At 40.8% G+C, this 15836-nt stretch overlaps 1 protein-coding gene across 1 annotated transcript; it reads left to right on the forward strand.

The window, feature by feature from the left end:
* Positions 1 to 1277: 1277 nt before the first annotated feature.
* On the forward strand, positions 1278 to 13975 carry parn (poly(A)-specific ribonuclease (deadenylation nuclease)). The gene is made up of 26 exons (XM_085784469.1): positions 1278 to 1341; positions 1668 to 1745; positions 1843 to 1922; positions 2351 to 2418; positions 2946 to 3027; positions 3209 to 3269; positions 4223 to 4388; positions 4675 to 4737; positions 4850 to 4888; positions 4971 to 5013; positions 5126 to 5206; positions 5362 to 5418; positions 5609 to 5686; positions 5815 to 5858; positions 6182 to 6224; positions 7003 to 7078; positions 7179 to 7289; positions 7415 to 7484; positions 7578 to 7633; positions 9086 to 9172; positions 10222 to 10296; positions 10400 to 10580; positions 10705 to 10832; positions 11883 to 11949; positions 12041 to 12204; positions 13569 to 13975. Exons 1-26 carry the CDS (start codon positions 1323 to 1325, stop codon positions 13610 to 13612), a joined length of 2061 nt encoding a protein of 686 aa, XP_085640595.1. The 5' UTR covers positions 1278 to 1322; the 3' UTR covers positions 13613 to 13975.
* Positions 13976 to 15836: the final 1861 nt, after the last annotated feature.

Consider the following 15836-nt stretch of genomic DNA (forward strand, 5'->3'; position numbering starts at 1 on the left):
TATTTTCCCCACATGGTTTGACAGTGGAGCTGCAGTTTGGACGCATCCTCCTGCTTACAGTAAATTGGATGCACAAAAGGACACAGTGATACAGGCAGAGAGATAGTGAGGCGAAGAGAGGCTGTGTGGATAGTTGGTATCGTAGATATAGCTGTATTAAACAGCATGACATTTGGTATACCACAGGTGCAAACTGTGATAAAATTATAGATTATTGAGAAAAACATGAAACAACAGCAACAAACACAGGGCCTGAGACAGATATAATACATCACACAGGATAAGAATTACACGTGAATTTAAGTAGATAAACATAACCTTTGACAAGCTTTCTCTTTAGAGTGTACCACATTGTTTGGATGTGCTGCTTTCTGTTTTTGAAAACTTACAACTGGAAAGTGTAAGAGGTCCATAACTTTGTGACCTGATGACCTTTGATTGTCTGAGAAACAAAACAAAAAGTCCCATAACTGTAATGTTTCAGGACTGTTTTGTAGATAGATACTGTAGATAGATAGATAGATAGATAGATAGATAGATAGATAGATAGATAGATAGATAGATAGATAGATAGATAGATAGATAGATAGATAGATAGATAGATAGAACTTGGTTTGGTATTACAAACAATTTGATATTGATTATTGGAACTTAAAGCCTTAGGCTACTTACAGAAAATAACAGTGTGCATGGATACACTAACAAATAGGAGGAGCATGCAAAAACATGGACAACAAACCTGAGCATTGATATTTTAACATATTTTATAGTCTACAAGCCAGATTAACAGCAACAATATTTGAGTCAAAAGAGAAAAAAGTAGTGGAGTAAAAAAAAAAAAAAAAACTAGCCTATGTACATTTCCCTTTGAATATAGGTTAGTGGAATGAAAATAGATTAAAATAGCCTACCTAAAATTGGTAATTGAGTAAGCCTATACATTTTCTGTCTGTAATAATAAGCAGATATATTTGATTGAAAAAAATAATTAAATATACTTTGAATATAAAAGAGTAGCTAGATGTGTTAAAGTGGAATGAAAAAATAGTAAAATATCTGTATATTTGTAACTGAGCAAGTCTATGAAATTGCTGCAGATATGTTCATGAAAATAATTATAATTTTGTACCTAAATTATGTTGAATGAATCCAAATCCAGGTGAGCAGCAGCAGCAGCCTGCATCGTGTAGTTTCGCCGCAGCTTCACAGCAGCACTTTGTCTCGCGGCAGCACGAGCGGCCCGGAAGTGTTTGTAAAACGGTTAAAAGCCCGTTGATGCTAGCTGTCGTTAGCTGTCAGCCCGGTTCAGTCATTGTGCAGGGATGGAGGTGACACGAAAGAGTAAGTATCCGGCCACACGCTAGTGCACACTGCTATTTGTTTTCATTCGCATGTGGACATTACGAAACTGTACAACCGAGCAGAGACGTGTATTAAACTGAAAACGCTTCGGGCGCTTTTAATTTTTCTGTTTGTGCTGCTGCTGCTGCTAGGTAGCTAACTAGCTAACTAGGTAGCAGCAGCAGCAGCGAGGAGGAAACCAGCTCCTCTGCGGGGTTTGTGAGCTCCTCTGCGGGCCAAGCCAAGCACGCTTCCCGCAGCAGCAGCAGCAGCACGGTAACTCACTGGTATTAATGGCACTTTTGCTTTCTTTCTTTCCCCTCCAGATTATAAGGACAGCTTAAACGCGGTGTACAGCGCGATAGAGGATGCGGACTTCCTTGCCATCGATGGGGAGTTTTCAGGTGACGATGTGCAGAGTGTTTTTTAAAGCAGAAGTGGAGACTGACCAAACTGAAATGTTGTGTCTGTAGAAAGGTGACATGTGTGTGTTTCTTTTAGGGATAAGTGACGGTCCTAATGTCAGTGCACTAACCAACGGGCTGGACACACCAGAGGAGCGGTACACCAAACTGAAAAAGGTCAGCAGAGGGTTTTTTTTTTTTTTAAATTATTGCACATCTTCAGCCAGATTTCATTTAATTTATAGAGTCCAGTATCACAAATCAAAGGGCTTTACAGTCTGCACAGCGATGCAACACCTTCTGTCCCTGAACCCTACACTCTAAACTCCACAGAACAGGTCATAAATTGAGAAAATACATTAGTAACCTCTGAGGGGACAACAGAGGAGGACGGACAGACATAAACTAGATGGCATGTGTGCAGAATAGAGCAAGGAAGACAACAATGAAGACAGTCTAGTTGTGCCAAAGCATGCACACAAGGTGGAGCGGCTGCAGCTCCTGTAGGACCAGTGCATCCCAGTTTTCCACTATGGTCCTGCAGCCGTTTGACATTGGTTTCTTTGTTTTTAATCTCATTAAACCTCTTCCTCTCTGTCTGACAGCACTCTATGGACTTTCTGCTGTTCCAGTTTGGACTGTGTACCTTCAAATACGACCAGGCAAAGTCAAAGTAAGTAACATCCACTGACCACGTACAGCTTCTGACCGTTGTATTGTGTGAGGAAAATCAAATGTACCGTTCATCTCTCCCAAAGGAATCCCAAGATTGTCTCACTGGCTCATTATTCAAATGTGTTATTTGTTACATCCATAAAAAAGATGCAGTGTTTTGAGGCCAGCTCGGTTTTTCCATCAGGTGCAGATAACAGGGGCCAACTTGTTGCGAGTCCTCTGGGCGACAGTTGTTGGACACAGTGTCTGGACAGGATAGATTTGTGTGTATTGTTGGGGCGGACAAATAACAATTACTCCCTGTGCCATCTCCTGCATTAAAGCAGCACTGGATTACAAAGTGGCTAACAGCCTCAGGGCCCCAGAACATTTATTGTGCAGTGACTGATTTATCCCAAGTTCCACTGCCGATGCCATTGTTGGGTTTTATGCAAAAAAAAACATGTTTGCCAGCTAAGAGCTAATGATGAAAGTGATTCAGCTATTATCCTCATTTTTCTTTTGTTTCCTCTTATGTCTCCCTAGGTATGTCACAAAGCCTTTTAATTTTTATATATTCCCGAAACCGTTCAACAGGACGTCCCCTGACATTAAGTTCATCTGCCAAGTAAGTCGGCGTTATTATTATTCACTGGGGTAATTTCTTTTGTGAACAACAGATGACTTGTGGGGGTCTGTGATTTAAATGGTTTAAAATAGTTTCTGCTCAGTCAGCAGTGAAAAGATTATATTTGAGTTTGTTTTGTTTGAAAGTTTGAAAGTTGAGGTTCACTTTTCTTCATTTTCAGAGCTCCAGTATTGATTTTCTGGCCAGTCAGGGATTCGACTTCAACAAGGTGTTCTGTCACGGTGAGTGTAATGAAATAACACTGAGATGTCCACTCTTATGTGTCCTGCAAGGCATCTGTCATGAATCTGTCCTGACTACCAACTTATTTAAGCTCACAGCACCAAGTATCAAACTTTTACTTCAGCTGGTAGTGAGTGTTTGCTTAGTTTGTCCTGATGTTCTTTGTTTTTTTGAACATATTTAACACATAATCCTTAGGAAAACTTCTAATATATTTTTTGTTATACAACATTTGGACAGTTTTATTCAAGGAATATCTGTAGGTAAAAAAACTGAAGAAGGAATCCTTTTCAAATCTGCACTTCAACACGGGTTCATGTGTTGTGTAAGAAAAGCTGTCATCTGTCACCAGCGCTGAACAGCTGGGCCTGTAGCTCCTCACGAAGATTTGTGATGGGGATCTTTGGTTAGTCTGATTCCAGAGCTCTGACGAAACGAAATGCCGCTTGCGTCCTGTTTATTGGCTCGCTGATGCAGTGACTAACAGTTATGGGAAAGTCTTTCTTCTCTTTTTAAATCTTTTTGTTTCTTTATATTGCCCGTTTTACCATTGCAAACGACGGTTACACTCCCACTTGTTCACAGCTTCAAAATGTGTGATTGCATATAAAACATTATACAGGCTTAGAAGAACTTGCAACGGCGTCGTTTGCTGTGGTTCACTTGCGCGCTCCTCTGTGTTGATGTTGACATTGAGTATCTTCTAAAAAATGCATGAATCATGCCGAGAATAATGTTCAGCAACTTTCCTTTTCATCTCGCACTAGACTTTCCAGAACACAGGCTCTGTTTAATTTGAAGGAATGCAGTAAACTGTTTAGTTTTGCAGCTGTTCTAGTTAAGTCACTGTGTAAGAGCAAAAAAACACAGAGCTCCAGCTCACTACACAGAAATGAAATGAAATAAAATAAAATACTGATTTCTTTTTTTCGTCCCCTCCTGGTTTTCAAAGGAATCCCGTACCTAAATCAAGACGAGGAAGCCCAGCTGAGGGAGCAGACGGAGGAGAGGAGGAATCAACATGCAAACGGTGTCGGGACGCCGTCCTACATCTCCCCCTCGTCCAAAGGCTGCGCAAATGTACCAGAGGAGCACAAAGACTTCATCAACAGGGTGGTGTAAGTGTTACAGTGCAGTGCAGAGTACCCTCGAGTCCAGATGTGAGTAAAACATGTACACAGAAGAGAAGAAGCAGTAGTGGCTCTTATTTCAGACCAAAGAACAGGACACATATGGGGGGAAAGAAACTGTCAGGTTGCTGTTGTTACAAAGCTTCTACTGTGGCTCCGACTCATGTGATGATGAATTAAAGGAGAGATGATGAAACTTCCTAACAACAAAACAAATAAACAGTTATGTTGGCAGTAGAGTTTTGATCTTTTCCACTTTGATTTCTGCACACAGAGAGAGAGTTGAGGCTCTGTTCACAAACTCAGAGAAGACTCTGGACCTGGAGCCGTGCACCGGGTGAGTGAGCCCGTCTCTCAAAAGGCCACATCGAGGTTGTTTGTGTTTTCATACAGATTCATTTGTATTTCATTTGTATTTCAATCTGAACCTTTTCATCTTTTCTTACCAGGTTTCAGAGAAAGTTGATCTACCAGACCCTGAACTGGAAGTGAGTGGCACTTGAAACTGGGCTGTTATTATGATTGTTTGTTGTAGATTTTCTTTTTTCTGAAGTTTTCTTGTTCTCTTAGGTTTCCCAAGGGCCTTCATGTGGAAACCTTGGAAACAGAAAAGGTTGGATTATGTTCCATTTCTTTTATTTTTTGTGATCTTTTATATACAAGATTTATATAATATATTTTTAAATGTCTGTGGAATCATTGATGTGTTTTCTGTTTGTTTGCAGAAGGAGCGATTCATCCAGGTTAGCAAAGTAGATGATGAGGAGAGGAAGAGGAGGGAGCAGCAAAAACTGGAGAGAGAGCAGGTGAGTTTGAGCTTCAGACAAAAATCAGATATACCACTCCTCAGTTTTTTATTTTTTATTTATCCCAATATTGTATAGAAACATCTTGGCCTCATTCGAGACTCGAGACTGAGCTCCTGTCTGACTACAGGTTTTGTTCTTACCCTCTCCAACAGGAGGAGCTAAATGATGCCGTTGGCTTCTCCAGGGTCATCCACGCCATCTCTAAATCCGTAAGTCGGCCTCAACACACAGTGACACCTCGGAAGTATAAACTGTCATCAATCACAACTGTCAAGATAATCCATCTTTACTTCGTCTTTTACTACATGACATGTCTTTATTGCCAATATAGCCAATTTTAGTTGTTTTAAATGTCTTTGCTAAATTTCACTGGTAACATATTTTGTCCAACACACACAGGGCAAACTGGTTGTTGGCCACAACATGCTGCTGGACGTGATGCACACCATCCACCAGTTCTACTGCCCGCTCCCAGAGGTACAGACTCAACATGGAGATTTTAAATATTGAACCTTTTCGCTACACAAACTTGGAGCTGAGTAATGTGATCTATGCATAATTACTACGGCTGTGACTCCTTTTTTTTTTTTTTTTCTTTTCTCCAGGATCTTCAAGATTTCAAAGAGGTCACGATGTGTGTCTTTCCAAGGTAACGCATCACTCTTTTCAACTTTGTAGAATCAAGTGCAATGAAATGCATTCTGCCCTGGCTCTCTCTCAGCCATTAAAACCTATAAATAGTGCAATAAAAACCAACAACAACAGTAACAACATATGATAAACAATGGCAAAATAAAAACAGTAGCAATACACAATAAAAAGCCTCAACAAATAAATAAATAAATCAATAGTCCACAGCTTTCACAATCATTTAAAAGTGACAGTTTAGTAGTTTGACCTCAAGTGTGTTTTTATCTCTTAAAAACAGATGTTGTTCAGTGTTATTTATCTTGTTTACCTGTTGTCTTGCAGACTTCTGGACACAAAGTTAATGGCCTCCACTCAGCCGTTCAAGGTATAAATGTTCACTTGTATTTGTTCTCTATGTCTGTTCAGTAAATATGTTCTCTAACATTAAAGGGATGGTTCAACATTTTGGCAAATTGGCCCATTGCCATAATCCCTATAGTCGTAGCAGTAGGTTCGTCACCTTTAATTGTCAGTGCAAGCTATTTTTAGAACGGCGGAGCAGAGCCGCGAGCTGCTCAGAGCTACGCTACGGAGGCTCATGGGATTTCTTGGTTTCCCTCATCAAACTCATCAAATACACAATCCAACAACTCCAAAACGCTCTGGTGGACAAGTTGTGACCTGCACATTCACCACACTATGAGATAATAACGGAACGGAGTTGTTTTAGAGGCAAATTCAGAGACCACGAGAGTGCTTTGGAGTTGTTGGATTGTGTATTTGATGAGTTTGATGAGGGAAACCAAGAAATCCCATGAGCCTCCGTAGCGTAGCTCTGAGCAGCTCGCGGCTTTGCTCCGCTGTTCTAAAAATAGCTTGCACCGACAATTAAAGGTAATGAACCTACTGCTATGACTATAGGGATTATGGCAATGGGCCAATGGGCTTTATGCACAGCTCCAAGTATTTCCTGAAATAAGCCAGCGCCTTTATTTCCTGTCTTACATTATTGGACCAACTAATTAATCCAGGTGTGTCTGACCTCACAATAATGGTCAGACACACCTGGATTAATCAGTTGGTCCAATAAGTGCATAAAGCCAATTTGCCAAATTGTTGAACTATCCCTTTAACAAGTTGTGTTTTACCTTGTTGTGGTGAAGGAGCTGATCACCAACACCTCTCTGGCCGAGCTGGAGAAACAGCTGAAGGAGACTCCCTTCAAGTCACCGCAAGTCGGTGAGAAAACACACCCGATACAAATTCCCTGTCATGTTCTCCTCGGTCTAAAATCCTTCCTGTCGTCTGACGCCTTTTCTTCTCCTCCGCGCTGTTCCAGGAACAGCCGAAGGGTTCCTCAGTTACGACACAGCCCAGGAGCAGCTCCACGAGGCTGGGTACGACGCCTACATCACCGGCCTCTGCTTCATCTCCATGGCCAACTACCTGGGTAACAACATGCACCATCACACTGGTTCTTTTCTGCAAATGTTAAAAAAAAAGAAAAAAAGAAATGTGTCTAAATAAATAAAAAATCAGTCTGAGTCGGTGTGATTGACACTTTTCTCTTTTCAGGCTCTTTCCTGACTCCACCCAAAGCTTACATCTCAGCTCGATCCAAACTCGTTGAGCCTTTCTTCAACAAGTAAGTTGCTCTCCTAAAATAATTTTAATTCTCTTAACAATTAAAATTCTTGAAATGACTGTTTTTATAATTCTCCCTCTTTCTCCTCTCAAGGCTTTTCCTGATGAGAATAATAGATATTCCCTACCTCAACATCACAGGACCAGATCGTGAGTACAATTACTATATAGGGGCATCTCAGCAAATTAGAATAACATGGAAAAGTCCATTTCCAGTCACATAGCCCCCAGCCAAGTATTGAGTGCATATACACTGCCTATTAAAAAAAAAAGTATTCACCCCCCTCAGATGTTTTCCCCAATATGATTTGGCTTTCTTGACAAGAATTTACAAAAAAATAACTCTCAAATGTCAAAGTGAAACCGGATTTTTACAAAGTGATGTCAATTAATTAAAACTATATGATGTGAAATAAAATGTGACTGGTCTGGAGTGGCCGAGTCAAAGCCAAGAAGACGTCAATCCAATCGAGAATTTGTGTCTCGACTTGAAAAGAGCTGCTCACGCCCAATCCCCAAACAATCTGACTCAATTTGAGCTGTTTTGCAAGGAAACATTGACAAACATTGCAGAGACCTGCAAGCCTGACTGAGACCTATCCACACAGACTGTGATTTCAGCCAAAGGTGCATCTATTCAATGTTACAGTAACTTGGGGGTGAATATTTATGCAATCATTTATTTGACATTTTACATAGTTTTGATAATATAATATAAAGACTTTATTAAGGACACAAACCAGAGGTCCGTAGTGACTAAAAGTACATAATAGACTAAGATTAATTGACATTATAAAAATCCAGCTTCACTTTGGGGAAAACATCAAAGGGTGGTGAATACTTTTTATAGGCAGTGTAGATGGGCATACTTTTCAGAAGGCCAATATTTCCATATTAAAAACGCTTTTTTAATTGGTCTTCTGTAATATTAAATTTTTTTAAATACTGAATTTTAGGTCTTCATTAAATGTAATCCATCATTACAATTAGAAGAAATGAATAAAGATATGAAATGTTTCATTCTGTGTGGAATGGATCTATATAATGTACTGGCATAAATAAACTTTTCCATGATATTCTATTCTATTCTATTTAGGATGCACCTGTATATTCTTTAGAGATTGTTAACCACTGCTAAAGGTGCTCTATAAAGTTTGTGACTAACAGTAACTCTGCGGTGCGATACATGTATGTATCCAGATGTAGATGTTGGTGGAGGGGCAGAGAAATGCAGCAACGCACTTGCAAAAGGCACCGATGACTTAAGACTGCAAGCAAGCAAATATGCATGTAAACAATGCACAATTTAAACTGTGTTTAAAATTGTATGAGGACATAATGCATTCAGCCTGCTAGTCAGGTTACAAGAGCGCAGAACTCCACTCCCAACACAGCTTGAAGTGATTTTTGAGATCTTTGGAGTCTTTGGAGGGAGGGAGGGGCTGTGTGGGGGCAGAAAAATACAAAATGAAGCCACAGGCCTGATGCTAATGCTGTGCTTGTTGACTGTCACATTAAGATTAATTTAAATCACTCTCGCCACTTCTCTACATCACTCCTCACTTCTTCTCTTTGCCGTTCTCTTCTCCTCTGCTCCTACAGTGCAGCCGAAGAGAGACCACGTCCTGTACGTCACCTTCCCCAAAGAATGGAAGACCAGTGACCTCTACCAGCTCTTTAGTGCCTTTGGTAAGATGTGCTCTTTGTGCGTTCAGCCTGGAAAACAGATACCACTCCCAGGATTTAGGCCTCGTTCAGACGGCAGCAGAAATCTGACCAGGATCCGATCTCACTGACTGACGGTCCACATTACATGTTGCAAGTGATCAGATTCGAGCTGCATGTGTCCATATTATGCATCTCATCCACAATGGTTTCTGTGGTAACAAACTACGCCCACAAACAATCAATCAAACAAAATGCATGAGTGGGAAATACTTTTAGAACTTTTCACAGGAGTTCACAAACTGCTTCACAGTAGAATCAGAAGCAGAAAACATAGTACAAAACAAAGACACAGTTTAATAAAAAAAAAAAAAAAACTCGTACATGAAAGCATAGAAACATAAAACAGGTTGTCGTAAAAACTGTCATAAAGGGAACTGTGTGTGTTAATGTCCCAATTTGTTAGGTGGAGCAGTGGCGTAAATAAACTGCTAATTGCATGAAAGCAACAGAAACTGAGGCTCTACCCACACGAAAACGTAATTTTGATAAACGCAGCTTTTTTTCATCTGGGTTGGGGTCCGTACACACGCAAACGTATTGAAAACGGCTTAAAACAGAGATTTTTAAAAACTCCGGCCACAGTGAATATTTTTAAAAAGGCCATATTTGTTTTGACGTGTGGGCAAGATAAACGGATATTTTACCAGGGACGTTCTATATTTTTGTCATGTCGCAACGTTTTCGTGTGGACTGCGGAGCTGTGCCTCCTTCCATGCGATCACCGGTGGAACGACGGGGTGTTCGGTGCCAGCAGATCGGTGATGCCTTCGGTCTTTCCAGAATTATGTTGTCCATCCTTTGTTGCGCTGCGAGTGACACAAAATTTGAGTAGCGACACTGTTCGCATTGAATCTGATCTCTACAAATCCATGTCATGTGGTTTTTGGCTGCTTAGACTGTCAAAAAATCAAACTAGACACAATCTGGATATGACAAAAATCGGATTTGAAATGGCAGTGTGAACAAGACCGTATCGCTCACTTTTCTACTCTGTGTCCTCCTCCGTGCAGGGAACATCCAGGTTTCATGGATAGACGACACATCAGCATTCGTGTCCCTAAGTCAAACAGACCAGGTGCAGATAGGTGAGTCTGACCTCCGTCTCCTCACACCACACTACACTCCTGTCATCTTACATTAAAACAAAAGGTTGGTGCAGCTTGTTGACATGCTCCTCTCATCCCGCAGCCATGAACACCAGCCGCTATGCTGAGAGCTACAGGATCCAGACGTACGCAGAGTACATCCAGGGCAAACAGCAGCAGCAGGAGAAGGAGAAGGTCGGCCACAACGCCAGATCGTGGGGCGAGGACGGCTGGGTGAAACCGCACTACACCTCCACCACCTCCAGTGGGTTTGGATATCCCAGGTACAACTGTGCTATATTGTCTTTCAGCTAGTTATTGTCTGTTTACCTATTGCCTAGCATTTTCTGTTGAGCTGTATATATTTATGACCTTTTTTTTTTAAATTATTTATTTCTTTTGTTCCAGGGGTTTGAGGAAACGCAGCATCAGTCCAGTTCAGGGAGAGCAAGGGAGTGGAGACGCTCCAATTACAGACGGCTGGAGTCACTACTCGTACCTGGATAGCACGGGCAGCAAGAAGATGAAAACTGACGGTGTGTACGCAAACCTACTTTCCCTGGCAACTCGCAGGTTTTCCTGTAGGAGAGTACTTTAGCAGAGGTTCGTCGTCGTGGCCCGAGGAAGAGGTGCAGGTGGCATTTTGAATAATCATCATCACAACCGAGGCTGAGTAATTAGTTGAAGATCAGACTTCATATTTTATTCACAGCCACCTGCTCCACAACAGACGGGTCGGGTGCTCTCTGGATTGACAGCATTGTCCTCACACACTTTCACTTCATATTTTTAGCTTTTCCTTTCAACTGAGGAAGCACAGATTTCAGTCATGTGTCCTGATACACTACAGGTGAATAGGGTAACTAATAGATATCACCATGAAACTTCCCAAGTTTATCACTAACAATAAGACAAATATTTTTTTGTATTACAAGTTTTGTCAAATTTTATGTTTAGATATGTAAATGAGACAATGTCTAATGAAATTTGTGCTTATTTGCATACATTTCCAGAACCAAAATCTGAACAATGGAAAAAGCCCATTTCAAAATTCTTGTTTTATTTTGTTGACATCACTCTGTAAATGAGAATACTGTCACTGGCCCCCAAAAAGTCTAATTTTGCCATGTTTTTAGGAATAAAATGCTGTATAAATCAGGCTGTGAATGATATATCAACAATTTCCTCTGTAAAAACCTTCAGAATATAGACAGGAATAAAACTGGAAGGTTTGGTGCCTGTAAGTGCTGCTGAAGTGGAGATTTCTAGCTCAGTCAGAGTAAAAACTAATTTTGAGAAAACGGCCTTTAAAGACTACCTTTTTGTTTCCACTTTACTGAAAGAATACATGTTAAGTAAATAAAACTGCCCAAAATGCATGAAAAAACAGTGTTTTTGCCTGTAGTGTCTCGCCTTAAATCAGAGTTTTGCAACACGTGGCTCCATCCTGACGTTGCTATCGAGTCTTATTTTATCACCACAATTTCACAGTGGTCGCACATCTTGAATCCTGAAAATACGCAGCAGCAGAGGCTCTTTTGGATATGTCTAATCTAGTCTTTCACTCTTGTCATTGTGTTCCCCAGATGTAAGTGCACAGGCAAACGCTGAGGCTGTGGAGAGCAAGACATCAGAGGGGTGGCTCAAGACGACGTAAGTGGGGGAGAGAAGGCGATCCTTCATCCTGTTGACTATCAGTCCTGTTTGCTGTGATTTAACTCCTAACGGTCGCTGTGCCCCGCAGAGATACGTCACATTCACCAGGGTTAAGTCCGGTCCCCGACGAGGAGGAAAGTCCCGAGGGCTCAGAACCAGCTGATGATGCTGACGGGACGGTCACCTGGCAACAAGCCCCGTCTGGCAACAGGAGGAAAGGTCAAAAGAACAAGAAAAAAAAAGGTGCGTTTTGTTCAGGCTCGTTAACTCTTGGAAGCCTCTCTGGCAGATAGATCTCACAAAATATAGATATCTGGTAAAATCACACACTATTGGTCATTACTGTTCTTTAATTCTTCTTCTGTGTTTCTCCAAACAAGTTATTAATTGCCTTTTGAAAGCCTGTATTTTTTTTTTTTCCCCCTAAATGCCAATGTACATTACCGGTATGTACAACAACTAACTCTAAATTGGCAGCATTTCTGAATTAGCCAACTCATCCTTTTATCCTTAAAACCAACCTAGAAGAAACAGAGACTTGACAGCCATAATGGCAGCCGTTTGAGGTACAACAACAGACTCAAACTGATGATGGTAGGATGCTGAACTTTAGCAGGTATAATATTAACGTGTACATCGTCTTAAACTTGACGCAAAATGGAGCTGAAGATGTTGTGAAAATGAATTTGTCTGACAGGCTGACACTAGGTGAATTGATTGTGTCTGCTCCAGTTTTCATAGCAGTCCTCCATCCAATAGCTTTTGTTGATAAACATGGTTGCTCTACTGGAAAAGACGTCAAGTTGTTTGGATTCATGCTCTGGGGACCACGGATGTCTGTACAAAGTTTAAAGGGATAGTTCAACATTTTGGCAAATCCTCCTCTCACCATAATCCCTATAGTCACAGCAGTAGGCTCATTACCTTTAATTATCGGTGCATGTTGTTTTGAGATCCGCGGGGCAGAGACGCAAGCTGCTCAGTGAACACAATTTGAGGCGTGCTGTACTTTCTTTCCTTCATCAAACTCATCAAATACACAATCCAACAACTCCAAAACACTCTGGTGGACAAGTTGTGACCTGCACATTCACCACGCTATGAGATTATCATGTAACATTACAAGACAAGAGTTGTTTTTGAGGCAAATTAAGCCTGAACTACACTCCAGACAAGGCTGCTGGGCGGAGTGATTTCAAAAGCGCAAGTAGTTCCGAGTATTTGCTTCATATGTCGTAATGTTACATAATTATACATGATTATGTCATAGTGTGGTGAATGTGCAGGTCACAACTTCTCCACGAGAGCATTTTGGAATTGTTGGATTGTGTATTTGATGAGTTTTGAGGGACAGGGGACCTGTACCGTTTCGTGGGCAGCTTGCGTCTCTGCCCCGCCGATCTAAAAACAGCTTGCACTGACAATTAAAGGTAACAAACCTACTGCTATGACTATAGGGATTATGGCAATGGGGGGTGTATTAAAGTTCCCACTACAGGGGGAATTTGCCAAAAATGTTGAACTATCCCTTTAAACTTTTTAGATATTTTAACATGACCCAAAGTGATGGATTCACATACTCTTTTTAACACATTTCTCTTTTTGTGCTGCAGCAGCTGAATCCAAGGCGTCGCTGTTCGAAGTCCCAGAGGTTTGGTAGCGAGCGGTGGGGAGCGGAGCCGCCGCTGTCCCACGCCGCGCTCCTGCTCAGAGTCTCTTCAGAAGCACTTGAGGGGGGGAGAAACCTCCCGTAAGGTCGTCCATCACCGGGAGAGTGGTGCACGCCCCTTAAAATTCATTCGTTCACTCAACAGCTGTGGATACCGTGTCCGAAGCTACCAGCCAAACTGCTCGACTGGACTGTGGAAAGAAAGAAAGAAAGCGAGAACACAAGCCATAATGACAGCTGCCATATTTTGATCTTGTACCACGGGAGGAGCAGGAAACTCTTCTGGGTAAACACATACACACGCATAAAAACACATGTAAACCATGAGATCTTAAAAAAAAAAAAAGAAGAAAATCTTACAAGTACAGAAATGTCCATTGATCCTCTGATATGTCCAGACTGGATTTAGCCACCACAGCCATGCTATCATTCTGGAATCATTGATCAATTTTAACGACACGTCACCTCGACTCAGTCTTAAATTTTGTGAGCGTGAGTTGTATGCGAGTTCGTGCATGTGAGGAACATGTACCGTTTATTTTTTTTCTCTAGTCTTTGTATCCCTGTGAATCCATTTTCATAAATTGTGAGAGGTAAAATACCACGACAGGTCCTGTAGTTTACAATGTCAAGGTAATTTAGTATTTTAATGCAGTCAGATATTATTTTTTCCATTTTAAAATGATGTAAGTTCTGTCAACTCCTCCAGTTTTATCATATAAGCTCATCAATGATAATGTGATATTTATGATTGGTGGCGTTTTGACCCTTGATGAGGTGCTTGTTTGGTTTTTTTGTTTTTCTTTTTGTACAGATCTTTTTTTTTTTCTTTCTTTGTGTTGAATGTTTTGTAACTGTGTCAACCCTGCAACAATGTCAAAGTATGTTCTAATGCAAAAGGTATAAACGTTAAAAAAGACGTGTACATTTTTGTATAAGATAAAGTTTAAGAATCCTTAAATATTTCCTTGGAAAGGGGAAAAAATTAAAGAATGTTTCTTAGTAATCTCCTGTTTCTGGATCCTCTGTTCACACACCGAAGACATTCTCCACGTTTCCTCTTTAATAGACTTCAGTAGAGATTTAAAACGAAGCATCTGAGAACATTTTTTTTTAATTTATGACTTCTCACGAGTCTCTTGGTTCTCAAAAAAAAAAAAAAAAGTTCTTGAACTTGAGTAATTAAAATTTTAATTTAATTTACTTCCATATAATATCTCAGATGAGTATCTTTTTCTCCTGGTAGCCCATGAATATCAAATATTTTTTGATATATCACACAATGTATGAATATGAATTACTTTTATTAACCCCCCAAAGGGAAATTCATTTATCTGGCAGCTCGTCCACCATTTGCAGAAGAATTAAAAAGCCCAGTGGCTGTAGGCACATCTCGCTTTTTACTGTATTATATCTACTGTTTATTATGGATGGGCTGACTGGAGAAATGAATCGCCCCTTTGGGATAAATAAAGTATTCTGACTGACGGACGACATTGGTGGTAACGATACACAAGTGTTGTTATGATATGAAAAAGTGTCTACTTTCTGAATCTTCACCAATATCTCCAGCTCATTGGTCTTGTTGGGCAGAGAGTTGGTGTTTCTCATGATGACTGACAGCAGAAACGATCTCCACTTCCGAAGCCTTTAACCTTTGCAGCAGCAGCAGCACCGCAACCCACGAACACACCTCTTCATCTCAGCTGAAACAGGTTGGCCTCCTCCAGACCTGCTCTGTTTTCAATGAAAAAAGCTCCTCTCCCCACAGAAGTATCCACCAGCGACTGACAAAGCACGACAAAAACCTGAGTAAAAACTCTGAGCTACCAGACTCTGCTGCTACCAGTTGAAATATTACATTTTAGATCATGTGCTTCAACTATATAACCATGATGCAGGTGCTAATGATGTTAGCTAACAGCCAACAGCGCGTGTCGCTGATTACTTAACTGTTATAGTAAATCATAACTTTAAGGGTCTCAGGCCTCCCTCTGACCTCCCAGATCCCCAATTCTTCTCACCATCTTCCTTTTCTCCCAGTGCATGGGACTACTTTATGCATGATTGATTGATATGGATGAATATCAAAATATGAAGCCGTAAGATTGAGGGAGTTGTTTTTTTTTTTCAAGCCTGCTAATGTCATCAGCGTCTGTGTAAGAAACATCGTAGTGGAGGAAACCAGAGGTGGAATGTAGAGTCAGAAATATAT

This window comes from Trachurus japonicus, chromosome 1 (assembly GCF_045865225.1).
Source record: "Trachurus japonicus isolate A0001 chromosome 1, Traja_1.0".
Lineage (NCBI taxonomy): Eukaryota > Metazoa > Chordata > Actinopteri > Carangiformes > Carangidae > Trachurus > Trachurus japonicus.